General features: G+C 35.7%; 1 protein-coding gene across 1 annotated transcript in view; it reads right to left on the reverse strand.

Annotated features, from left to right (window-relative positions):
- The window catches only part of HCN1 (hyperpolarization activated cyclic nucleotide gated potassium channel 1), a 374,966-nt gene that overhangs the window by 6,341 nt on the left and 354,451 nt on the right, over nt 1–14,174 (reverse strand). The window contains exon 7 of the mRNA XM_067730649.1: nt 627–791. Within this exon, the coding sequence (XP_067586750.1) occupies nt 627–791 (165 nt within the window). The remainder of the gene's footprint in view (nt 1–626; nt 792–14,174) is intronic.

Genomic DNA, 14,174 nt, shown 5'->3' on the forward strand with positions numbered 1-14,174 from the left:
TGATCCTTAAAAATGAAAAAAAAAGCCTTGTGATAAAATTTAGTTTGTAATGTAGACTCATACTATTGCATTTTTAGTTCTATTTTAATGCTGTGTAGAATTTTTAATCATTGTTTTTTACCTTAAGATTCAAATTGTTTTGGTATCACTGGTGAAATCAGATTGCGTAGCTAGAAAAAATAGAGATGAATAAACAAACCTAGAATACTTAGAAGAGAAAGTTAGATAGAGCCTCAGATCTTTCTAGAAATATGGCTAGAGCTAATTGCTATTTCTATATTTCTATGTTAATTAATAAGCAATCTATATACTAGCATTTGGAACTTATGATTGCAAATATGTATCAGCCCACTAGATTAAAACTGAATTGTGGGCTTCCCTGGTTGGCGCAGTGGTTGAAAGTCCGTCTGCACATGCAGGGGACACGGGTTCGTGCCCCGGTCTGGGAAGATCCCACATGCCGCGGAGCAGCTGGGCCCGTGAGCCATGGCCGCTGAGCCTGTGCGTCCGGAGCCTGTGCTCCGCAACGGGAGAGGCCACAACAGTGACAGGCCCGCATACCGCAAAAAACAAAAAACAAAAAACAAAACTGAATTGTGCACAAAGAAGAAAACTGAACAGAGTACCTATCCGATCTAGTCGGTCAATGGCTACTGTCTCAAAGGCTCTTCTCATCATTGGATATTCCTCCAGGACCTCATTGAAATTGTCCACAGAAAGCGAATAAAGACGACAATATGTATCAGCTCGAACACTGGCAGTGCGTCGTCCCTTGGTCAACAGGCAAATCTCTATAAAAACAAAGAAGAAAGATTTGTTTGGCAATTTTCTTTAAAAGGCCATTAAGACCTACCACAACTAAAAGAAAAAAGTCTCATGGTGTGAGAAACCAATGATTAGTAACATTTTCTATTTTATCAGGAAATCCTTTCTGATAATTAAAAGTGCCCAATTTCTAATACTCAATCTTAAAATATTATTTTTTTTAAACAATTGAGACTTTTGGTTCAAAGGGAAGGCTGTAACAAAATTATCTTCTTCCAGTTCCAATTCCAATTCACCTGAAACAAAAATATGCAGAAGAAAGAATAATAAATCCAAAATGGAGTTGAAAACAGGAAGAGACTATTCTCAGATAGACGTTCTTATGAATTCTGGAAGGCAGAGAGCAGATGGTATTATATAGACAGAAACCAAAGTGAGCTCAAAATCATTGGCTTAGAAAGTCTTATGATTAAGCAAAATTGAATCACAGGTTCAGATGTATGCATTATAGGAATGTTTTATGTAGTTCATATATTCCCAGTAAGATCAGTATAAAAATTATATTCCAAATGTACAGAGGGGATTTTCATTTAAGTAATTTCTAAGGAAAATATTTTGTTGTAATTTTGATTCCCAATATATGGTAAGTAAATATTTGCAAACGTGGATTTTCTTATTAGCTAGATAAATAAATGATAAAAGTGAAGATTTTCTATTTCATTTCCCAAAATTTATGTATTAAAATCCTATAGACTTTGCTTCTTTAAAAAATTTAAATAATTGAAAAACTTTCCTTCAAAATAACCTATTTGAAAAAAGGAATGGGAGAAGTGTTTCTGAAATGCACTGTCTCCTAACAAAAGGAAATAAGCAAAATAATTATTGAAAGGGGCCTAAATTCATACTCCTCTGAACTTATTTAAAGAATTTCAGTTCATGTTGATAAACATAGTGAGTAAATTATATGGTAGGCATTATGTCCTTGACGTTAGGGCTGGAAACATGAATCAAACATCATATCTACTTCTGTATTACTTATTTGCTGGTAGTAAAAAGAAAAAGTTCATTTGAATTAAGATTTCATTTAAAATGCAAGCTGGTGAGAGCAATAATATAGAAGGCAGGCACTCTGGGAGTACTAAAGAAGTGCATCTGAAACAATCTGGCAATTGAGAGGATTTTAGGAAATGCCACCTAAGCCACCAATTATGTTGTTACTGTTCGTGCTTGTAAACATTTCAAATTTAATAAACAATATTGTGGTCGGGCCAACATGGCAGAGTAGGAAGACCCTGAGCTCACCTCCTCCCATGGGCACACCAAAATTACAAATACATACAGAGCAATGTATGTATGAGAATGACCTGGAGACTAGCAGAAGAGATTTTCTACAACAAAAGATATAAAGAAGGAACCACAACGAGAAGGGTAGAAGAGGCAGACATGCTGTATAGTCAAGACCCATAACCCTGGGTAGGTGACCCACAAATGGGAGGATAATCACTATTGCAGAGATTCCCCTTAGGGAGAGAGGGGTCTGAGCCCCACATTGGGCTCCTCAGCCTGCGGGTCCTGCACCAGGAAGATGACCCCCAGAAAGTCTGGCTTTAAGGCCAGTGGGGCTTGCATTCTTGAGAGCTGGAGGGTTGTAGGAAGTAGACTCTGCTCTTGAAGGGTGCACACAAAATCTTACACCCTCCAATACCCTGTGCAGAAACAGTAATTTGAAGAAGCCTGGGTCAGACCTACTTACTGATCTTTTAGAGCCTCCTAGATTGGCAGGAGACAACTGGGACACACCCTGAGGACACAGATGCTGATGGCATCCATTTTGGGGAGCTCATTATACCCCAATGACACTGATGCTGGCAAGCACCACTTTGGAATCCTCCCTCTACCCTATTAACACTGGAACCCAGCCCCATCCACCAATGGGCCAGCGCCAGCCCTGGGACTCTCTGCGCCATGCAGCCCACCATGCTGGGACCCAACCCCACCCTCCAGCAGCCAGCAACCTCTGAACCAGCAGGAATCAAAGGTACATTAGATGATACAGAGGACTGGATCAGTAAATTGGAAGACAGAGTAGTAAAAATCACTCATCTGAACAGAAAACAGGAAAAAGGATTTTTTAAAAAAATTAGGATAGTTTAAGGGACCTCTGGGACAACATTAAGCATACTAACATTTGCATTATCGGAGTCCCAGAAGGAGGAGAGAGAGGAAAAGGGAGCAGAGAACACATTTGAAGAAACAATAGCTGAAAAATTCCCTAACCTGGGAAAGGAAACAAACATCCAGGTCCAGGAAGCACAGAGAATCCCAAGGAGGATCAACCCAAGGAGGACCACACCAAGACACATTATAATTAAAATGGCAAAAATTAACGATAAAAAGAGAATATTAAAAGCAGCAAAGTAAAACCAACTAGTTACAAGGGAACTTTGCATAAGATCACCAGCTGAGTTTTCACCAAAAACTTCACAGGTCAGAAGGGAGTGGCATAATATGTTTAAAGTGATGAAAGGAAGAAATGTACAACCAAGAATACTCTACCCAGCAAAGCTGTCATTCAGATTGGAAAGAGAGATAGAGATTTTTACAAACAAGAAAAAGCTAAAAGAGTTCAGTACCACAACCAGTTTTACAAGAAATGTTAAAGGGACTTCTCTAAGCAAAAAAGAAAAGAACAGAAATAGAAATATGAAAGTTATAAAAGAAAAAATCTCATTGGTAAAGGCAAATAGACATTAAAGGTAGTAGCCCAACCAAACATAAATCTAGTAGAAAGGTTAAAAGAGTTGTGCACCTAGAACTAACATAGTGTTGTAGGTTAATTGTACTTCAATTATTTAAAAAAAATATGTAGACACTGGGAGGAAATGCATCAGAATGCTAATGGTAGTTATTTCTGGGGGATGGGGATTATGGGTGATTGTTCTTTTTTACGTCAGGCTTTTATGTAATTCTAGCTGTCTGCAATGAACATTCATTACTTGTAAAATTAGAAAGAAAACAATAAATGTGATTAAAAATGAAAAAATAATATTGTGGACTGTTCATGTTTGTGTGCACGTTTGTGGGTGTATTTGTGTGTGTGTACCTTTGGTGTGCGTAGCAAGATAAACCTCTATTGGTCAGTGTTTAAGCATAAAGCATATTATCATATGATGGAATTTGTCAGCTACTCTAATTTTAAAAAAATGTAATAAAAGTATTTTCGACACTACCCCCAAATTAAACTCCTGTGTCACTATAGTACTAATGCCATATTATATAACTTATGATTGCTAAATTATGTCAAACATACTGATGAGAAATGTTTTTATTGCTAAGTGTTGCTTTCAAATCTGTACAAGTTGTCATATAGAATGGTTATAAGCCTCTTGGAAAATAATCCAGTGATACATAACAAAGACCTTAAAATGTATCCATACACTTTACCCAGAAATTTCACTTGACAATCTAGCCTAAGGAAATAGTCTGTAATCAGAACAATGTTATTTACATGGTGATATACATTATGCATTTATGTATGCATCTGAAAATATGGGAATGCCTTAAATGAATAATAAGTCAAGATTCATAATCAACTATGTGGCAATTATTAAAAGTAAAGCTTTTAAAGTCTATGTATTAATATTAATAGTAGAATGGTCATGAAAGTTTAACAGAGAAAAGCAGGATACAAGGTTTTAATTATAGCATGATAAAAATGATCACATATAGTATGAAAAAATGACAATAAAATCTACCAATATGCACTGCTCCGTTGAAAAATATTCCTTTATGTAGATATACTGTTTACATTTTTTTTCAACTTTCCTTTATCTAAATTATTTTTATTTGTGGATATACAACTTTTATTTTTTAAAAGTTACTTAAAATTTAATATCTAAGTGCACAGAAGAGAAAAAACCCCAAGATATGAAGGAATATAAACAAACCTAAAAATAGTGATTATTATTGTAGGTGATTTCCTCAACTTTACCTTTCATTTTTTTTAATGTATTTTTAATTTGACACTTATATTTTTAATTTACAAATGCTTTCCACTTTCTTATATTTGTTGCTTTCTCATTATATCGTTCTCTTTTGTTGTGAATGTAATATCCTCTATCTTCTGGTAGTTGTTAGAGATCTGGTTTTGAATAATGAATATATGCTACAATATGGATATATTGTATGTGGATGAACCTCAGAATGTTTCACAAACATAGTGAAAGAAGCAACACATGACAGTCCATATAGTACGTGCTTCCACTGATATAAATAATCCAGAAAAGGGAAATCTATAGTGACAGATAACATATTAGTGGTTGCTTGGGGAAGTGGGTGGAAAAGATTAACAATAAGTGGGCAGGAGGAATCTTGTTGGGGTGATGAAAACCTAAACCTGTTTGGCTTGGCTTTCATAGTGTTGGTTTCATAATTTGGGAAATTTCTAAAAAGATTGAATTGTATACTTTGAATTATATATACATGTTGCAATAAACTGTAAAATGGAAACAAAAAGTTTTGTCTTTATATTTTATCTTTATTATATTTTATATTTTAGTTTCTGTTCTGTTTTCTGAATTCTTTCTCTTTACTCTGGAATCATTGTTTTTGTCTCTGTGTCTAGATCTTTCCCTTGTATATTAAATGTTTTCTTCAAGTTACCTGTTGATGTCCATTTCTGTTGAGGATGAAAACTCTAGTGATGTGGCAGCATTTATTGATCTGGAGTTTCTCTTTAGGGTGAATAGGTGGGAAGTTTATCCTCAAATTTCCCTAAATGCCAGAATAAGGAGGGCTGTACTCCAAGGTTACCAACATCTCTCTTAATTGTTCTAGTTCTCTGCCTTGTTCAGTTACTTTAGAGAAGAACCACTTGCTTTTTTCTCTCCTCAGGAAAATAAATGCTTGGTTACAGCCTGTTCTGCAATGTCAAGGGAGGGACAGAGAGTCCACTGTACCACACAGAGACCTTCCCTAAGTCACTGTTTACCCTCACTTTTCAGTTGGCCCTCTGTCATCACACTGTCTCTTAGCTAGCAGCTTTTCTGGAGTTTTGCCAGGAGCTTTGCTCTCTTCTTGGTCATAGCCCTCAGCATTATATTCCAAGTTCCCTCTACTTTTCCTTCAAGTTTCATCAGTAACCACGAGCATAATTTTAAAAAAATTGTCTTAAACAACAGAAATTTATTTTCTCACATTTCTGGAGCCTGGAGGTCCAAAATCAGGGTGACAGTATGGTTGGGTTCTGGTGAGAGCTCTCTTCCTGGCTTGCCGATGGCCAAATTCTCACTGTGTCCTCACATGGCAGAGAGAGCCCCCATCTCTTCCTTTACCAACACTGTCACTAATCCCATCAGGAAGTTCCCACCCCCAGTCACCTCATCTAATTCAACTACCTAAGGCTCCACTTCCAAATACTACCACGTTGGGGATTAGGGATTCAACTTATTGAACTTGGGAGAGACAAAGACATCCAGTCCATAACACCATGTCTCTTGTCCTGAAATACTATTTATGTCCCTCTTGCTCTTTTAAAAAAACTAAGCTAAGAAACAAAAAACAGCTTTATTGAGGTATAATTGATATACCAAAAATCTGCACATATTTAATGTATACAGTTTGATAAGTTTGGACATCTCCATGTACCTCTGAAACCATCAGCATATCCGTCACTTCCAAAAGTTTTCTTAACTGCATGTTACAGAATACCTGAATAATACTGGCTTACCAATAAAATAACTTAATTATAAAAATCTGGGAGGCAGGGCTAGTGTGGATTTAGTATCTCAGTGATGCTGAGGCACTGTGCTGGCATGACTTTATTTTCTTGGCCAACCTCTCATGATCACAAGTTCAAAGCAGCAACTACAAGAATTTACATCCTCATACAGTGTCCACAGAGAGGGAGAGACTTCCTTCCCACATTTCTTTCTTTTTATTGTGAAAGCAAAACTTCATAATATTCCTTTACTACTTTTAATTTGGTCTCTGGAAAGGGAAGAGATAAAGACATGTATTGAGGATCATCTTATGTAAAGAAATGGATTTGTATTTACTTTTCTGTATGCTTAAAAATTATTTGAATATTTTTCACAACGAGCCTATATTTATATATTACTTTTGTACTTTAAAAAATAAATTTAAAAATTAGAAAAAATATAGCTACTCTCAATACTTATAGTCATTTTGGAGACATAGTAAAAATAGATTTATTTCAGCATAGATATAAATATATTCATGTTTTCTCTAGATTATTCTTTGCAAATGATTTTCTGGTTTCTATTGTCTGGAGTCCTCGTATAATGGATATACAATATATGTAGCTAAATGGAGTAGATGGACATGTGTTACATGGTATAGGTCCCCATAATTAACTGATGAATCAGTTAAATACTGTCTTTGGTATGAGAAGAAATCTTCCTAGAGGATGGTGCTTAAATAATATTTTAGGCCTATATAAAAAAATGAGTACATGTTTTATGAGAAAACTTCAGAGGTGTTATTGTCCAGCAAATCTTACTTCTTAATTAAATTCTATTTAAAATACAATGTACTTATGTAATTCTTTAACTTTTGTGATTTTTTGAATGAAAACTGATATTTCAGTTTGGTTGATTTCTTGCCAACTAATGAAGTAGAATGCTATTTTGGTGATTTTCTGCAGCAGTGATGGTTACCTGCTGATTCTGCTACCTTAACAGACATCCAATTTCTTAGGTTATTTTAGAGATTTTTTTTTTCTTTTTGGTGTAGTATAAAGAGTATTGGCCTGGGATTAGGAGTCCAGTGTTACAGTCTCAGACTGATTGATCTTGGTTGTGAAGATTTGGACAAATACTTATATTCTCTGGACCTTCATCTATTCATCTGTAAAATGTAAAATTCAATTATATCTCTAGAGTTTTATCAACATTTAGTCCATAACTTCAGACTTCGGTCATATTTTATATCTAAAGTTCCACTGAGTTTTATATCTTTAGTGCTTCCATGGCATCTGGTAGGTGTTTAATGTTTGCTGAAATGAATCATTGAACCAAAGAGCAACATGTTCTACAAAATGAGTTTCAATCACCTGTGGAAAAACTAAGGGCTAAATATAGATTTTCACTAGCAAAGTCCTTTCAGAAGTTATCTAGTGAGCTGTGCTCATTCCCAACATAAAACTCTTCAGTCTTTATCTCTCAACATCTCTTCAATAATTTCTTAGTGAGAAACAGATCAGATGAGGGTATATTCATAAGGGTATATTCTAGAAATAGTCACTGGTCAGTGTGAAAACCTATTTAAATAGTCCTTTCTTCTTTTAATGCCTCCATACTCTTTGTTTCCACCGTGAAGAGAAATAAACAATGCCACACACTTAGCAATGAGAAAAAGTAACCCTGATCATAAAAGAATCTTAGATTTCATGAACTGAATTTCCAGATTCCATATGAATAGAGTAGGTGTTTCTTTGTAAATTAATTTTCTCTTGATAATAAGTTATTTTGGGGATCTACTTATTGAGTGAAGAGAGTCCTGTGTTAGGTGTTACAGATTGAGTTTTTGTGTATTTACGCTGTGCGTGCGTGCGTGCGTGTGTGTGTGTGTGTGTGTGTGTAAAAGACAGAGAGAAAAACCAATTTAGTCATTTGTATCTCATACTATCCTTTGGGCTCCTTAGGAATTATGTAGATATTAGTTCATCACTATTTTTAATTTCTTGTATTGTGTTTTCTACTTGTTTCCTAACTATTGACCTTATCTCCCTAGCTAGTTTAAGACATTTTAAAGACAACAACCATACAGTAACATTATTTTATCCCTAGCGGTGCCTGCTGCCTTGGGTTCTTAGCCCAGTGAAATTGTTTTAAAATGCTGATGAGTACATCAATGATAGTGGACAAACCCCAGATTGACACTAAATTCTAGCCTTAAGTTTTAAGATGGCATAATAATGGCTCCCCTGCTGAGGATCTTCTCTTTGCAACAGAACTTGCCGAACACTTTAAGCACCTTCTTTAAGCAGCACAATATATCTTTGAGGTTTTTGTGTAATGTATATAAGGAAGAAAGTACCTAGAAGGTTTGGTAATGTTTTCTTCAAGGTGGATATGTTATTACTCACTATCTAGAAAATTAACTTGCTTTTGGGTGCTCAGATTGACTTCCCAAGGAAAATAAAATAAAATATAAAATGAAATAAAATTGAACTCCCAAAGAACAAGCTGAGTGCAGCTTACAGATATAACCTTTTAAAAACAAAAAAATAAAAATAAAAACAGAGTCTTCTGGCATATTTTCTAGACTCTGTTGCTTCTTTCAATCTTTCTGCCCTTTTTCCTTGTTTGTCTACTCTCTGAGAACTCAACTGGCAATTTCCTAGTGGTGTAATCACTGCTTTAAAAATCTTAATGCAAATTTACTTGGAAATATATCCTTTCATCTGGATACAAATTTCTAAATGATAATTAAGTTCACAAGTAATGGGAACTTGGCATATTAATTTTATTTCTGCATTATTCTCCTGTTTTCCTCTACAAGATAACTTATTTTCTTTACAGGTTAAGTTATTTCACTTACTCAAGAGGGAAACCGAGAGTAATGCATTCCGTCACAGGAGTATTATAAATCTCTGTTTCCATTTTTCAGCATCATAAGAAATGTGTCCTGGGAGATTAAATTTGGCCTACCACACTATATATATATATACTTTTAATAATCCTTAGGGTATGAGATATATCAACCACCCAATGCTATTTTTGCTGACATTAGTTAACCCTGATTATAAACATTTCAGTCCACCTGACATTACCATCACCTATATAAACAGTCATTTTATACGGTAGGGCAAATGGCCTCAAGAATTTTGCAACTCAGAAATATTTCTCCGACCTCTAAAACAGAGCTTGATATTGCAGTAACACAGAGTTAATCATGAACTTATGACATGTTTTGTAAGGTAATGAAAGTGTTTAAACCTGGGTTTCCAGAATTTACGGGAAAATTTGTGCTCGGCTGCTCATAGTAACCTAAGCAAGAGCTGCTTCCATCTTTTATACCCGATATGATGAACTAAAAGTAATTCTCTGCTGTGCATTAAAATACTAATTTCCTAGAAATTATTTGGGTTTCTAATCCAGTGCCTCATAATAATGTGCAAGAGGAAATATCACTTTTTTTTTTTTTGGTACACAGGCCTCTCACTGTTGTGGCCTCTGCCGTTGCGGAGCACAGGCTCCGGACGCGCAGGCTCAGCGGCCATGGCTCACGGGCCTAGCCGCTCCACGGCATGTGGGATCTTCCCAGACCGGGGCACAAACCCGTGTCCCCTGCATCGGCAGGCGGACTCTCAACCACTGCGCCACCAGGGAAGCTCGGAAATGTCACCTTTTAGCTTTCTATTTGTATTTGTAATCTTTCCATATTTATATTAGTGAACTAGTAAAATACCACCTCTTATGGCATGGTGAGGTAACATTTGGCTTAAAGCAATTTGTATATCAAGCTTGGCTGGTAGAAGAAGCACTTTAAGTGTCAAATGGATCTAAATAAGGATCTAAAATTTAGAGTAGGATAAAACATAAAATAGATGTAAATTTTGTAGTATTGATATTTGATGTATTTTGAAACATTTCACATTTTTAAAATAATTTTCTGAAAGAGAGATTAGATATAACATATTTCCAAATACAGATATATATTATATATAGATAGATTTTATAGCATGACAGCTATTCTAATAAACAGAAAACCCAATTCTGCTTTTTCTTCTAAATATCTAACTGAATATTTCAATTCCCAGAGAAACAGTGGTACTTACACAATTATTAGTGTCCTCTGCTGCAGCTCATGCAGTGATTTATGATTATTTATTCATTTAAAGTTATTATCTTGTCAAACGAATCTTAGCTCTCCCCATATGTTTGGTCAATTTATTTCTCTTAAAACACGAGATTAGGGTGGTCACCTGGGGCTCTGAGTATTGACTCTAGTAGCGACACCTCAGACAACTTATGCACTGGCAAAATTGTTATGAGATTTACCTAAAAAAGTGCCAAAAAAGTGCCCGGTACAAGCCTACTGCAGTATGGACACTCTCACAACATAAGTTCCTTTTTCCCTTATGTTTCTACTCCTTTCTCTGTATTTTTTCCTGTGATTTTAGCTCTACCTGCTAGAACCAAGGAAAAGTAATGCTTCATAGATCAAGTAACCTTCCAAATTTGTGAAATATAACAGCCATCTCCCACACCCTCCACCCTCTCATAAACAATTTGTTCATAAACTAACCATCCCAATTCATTAGACTTGTCTCAAGTAAGATGGCTTCACACCGATGGACACCTTTTCTTAGTTACCCCAGGGAGAATTCATCTTTGTGCCTCTACTCTACTTTGATCATCTTGCATCTTAGCCTCTACAGCACATTATTACACTTATTTGTCTATATGATATTTCTCGATGCTAAACTATAAGGTATTCAATGAAAAGTACAACAATCACATTTGCAGTGTCTAGCCCTCACCATAGATTTAGTCACACAATATCACTTGGTTCACGGAGCAAGGAATGAATGAGTCAATCAACTGATGAGAAGCAGAAAGACTTATACACTGGATTGGAAACATTCTTCATAAAACAAGGTGCTAACATTTGAACACAACATCCCAAATAGCCAGATCTTTTTGAGGAGCATTGGTCCTATTCATCAGATGCTACGTCACCCTTATCTTTTATCTGGTTCCTATTGATTACACTTTTAGGACATTACTGTTCCATTCTGTTGGATATGTGGAGGTTTCTATTAAGGTTTATACTTTTCACTCCTTAACCTCTCTCCCCTTCCCCTTCCTTAGGATGTCTGTGTCTTTACATTCCTAATGTCTGCATAAAATCAGCTTCACACAATACTATTTATAAACTGATATCTACTATACATTTATACTACTTGTCATCGGCAAATTACAATACTTATGGACTATCACAGTGATTTTCAGAATATCTATGGGGTAGATAAGAAACAATCACTGCTAGCCCCATGTTAACCCACATGATATACAGAAGATTAAAGGGGATGTGTTATGGGATTGGAACAAAAATCACATAAAGATATCAAAGCTAAGAAGAGTAAGACTACAGTTTTCCTGCTTCTATCCATCTTTAAAAATCTACCAGACCACTCCAAATCTTTCCTTCTGATTTTAAATCTACCAGCACTCAACTCTTTAAAAGTTAATCAAACACCTTGAATTATAAATGCCTTTAAAAAGCAGTCAGCTTTTTAAAAATTCATCAAACAATTTCGGCTCTTAGATACCTCAAGTGTGTTTTCTGAAGTAATATCTTGACAGCTCTGTTTTCCTATGTGGTTTAACATAAAATTTTAAAAAGTATAGCAGGAATAATAGTCTAAATAGAAAATATATTCACTAGATAATTATGAGGTGAGTCTACTACAGGAAAAAAGTTGTTTGTCTCCAAATTTACCCTGGTTCTCTCTCTTTATTCTCTTTTTCACACAACACACATACACATGTGGATGATAAAACAGATTTAAATACACATTTTCTTGGCTTATTGAATGTAAAAGTCAATGATCAACTGATTCAGACTGCATTCTTTAGTGCAGTGTTTCCCACATTTTAATATGCATAAGATCACTTTATGCACATTAGTGTCTTGCTGAAAAGAAGATTAGGATTTAGCAAGTCTGGAGTGGGGCCTGAGACTGCATTTCTAACAAGTTCTTAGGTAATGCCAATGGTGGACTTTTTTTGGAAATGAATTCTTGTATTTGTCAAATTTGCATCTAAAATAGGGTTCTTAGTTTAAGATAAGTTGGGAAAAGGTGGCAAAAAGAAATGGAATTTAAGGGATAGCATAAATGCAAGTCAATGAATGATTTCCTTGTACCAGCACATTGGAGGAAACTATGGGAAATATAAAAGAAATGAAAGATACTGATCCTGACTCAAAGCTTTTATAATTAATTAGAAATTCAAGTACAATATATAACAAAAGCTTGAGAATAATTCCAAAGCTAAAGCATTTGCTAGTGACTTTAAAGTTTATAAAAATCTAAAAATCCAGTTCTGTACAACTTTGGTGGCATTAAAGGCCTTAGGCTCTGAAAGAAGTGTAGAAATTGCACTGCTTAGACCATAAGGATGGAGAGGACAGGAAAAAAAGGAAGGGGGGTGGGGAAACAAAGGACATTAGAATGAAATAATCATGAGCACAGGTTAAGAGAACAGTTTATAAGGAGGCTTTCATGCAATTGCAAAAACAGCAGCTTCACAGGATCGTAGGATTTTGATTAGGCATAGAGAATATTCCTCTAAAGATAAGAAGTTGGGTCTCAATCCACAATGGTATTGCAATGCTCTTAAGGAAGAAATTTGTTTATAAAATATTGTCTTAGGAAAGGAGATTATATGAAATAGAGAGGGGAGTTCTAACTCTCTAGATATCATGCCAAATATAGGAAAGACACTCAACTTCTTTTTCTCTTGAAGGCAAATTTATTCTCTTTCAAATCTTTTGTTTCATGGCACAAGAATACTAATTTATAATTGGCTTGTAAAATGAACTAAGAGGGAGGTTCTTACCAGTTAAAATTAAGAGTTGTAAAGAAGTTTTGATAATAATTTGGGATATGAGGTGATGGGAATTTGCCTGAAATAAAGCTATAGCACCCAGAAATGATCTCTTCCAAGAATTCCTGAGAAATGAAGCTTCAAAAGAGCTTGAAAGGTGATGAGGCATCCACAGTTTTGAACCTAGATGTGAAGGAAAACCACTAACGGGTAACTCTGCTGTGAGTGAAGATAAGAGGAAAGGTTGTTTTGGGAAAAAATCAAGCAAACCTTTGGCATCCAGAGAAAATCAAGCAAAACTCTGGTATCCAAAGAAATTTTCATTCCGCAGAAATCTACCTGACATTAAGCCAGTAGCTCGTGTCTATCAGATTGGTTAGAAGCAGTAGTTATTTGTGTGTACAAGTTTGCAAGCTTTTATCATATGACTCTGAATATCTGTGATAACTGATTCCAAGATTGATGCCTATCTCAGAAACAGTTATCTGTAACCTGGTCAGCAGCCCATGGGATGGCCTGGTTGGAGAACTCTTCTCGATGGGGATGCTTTATATTGGATTGTGACTAATTGGCCTAATTATACCTTCTCATGGGGAGGCTGAAAGTAAGGTATGAACATCCAGAAAAGCCAGAGAGTGCATAAGTTATGGGACTGGTGTATCCCTAAAGTGGTTCTTGGACCTCAGGACTCACTGCATTTCCTAAGGGGCATTCTTGCTTGCCACAAAGTTGGCCTCTGACTGTCCTGAGGTGGTGTGCTGTGCTTCCTTTCTTCATGTGCTCCCTTACAATAGACTCTGTCACCTCAGCTGACTTGGGCTTGGCTCTGTG

The sequence above is a fragment of the Pseudorca crassidens genome, chromosome 3 (genome assembly GCF_039906515.1).
Source record: "Pseudorca crassidens isolate mPseCra1 chromosome 3, mPseCra1.hap1, whole genome shotgun sequence".
In the NCBI taxonomy this organism is placed as follows: Eukaryota; Metazoa; Chordata; class Mammalia; order Artiodactyla; family Delphinidae; genus Pseudorca; species Pseudorca crassidens.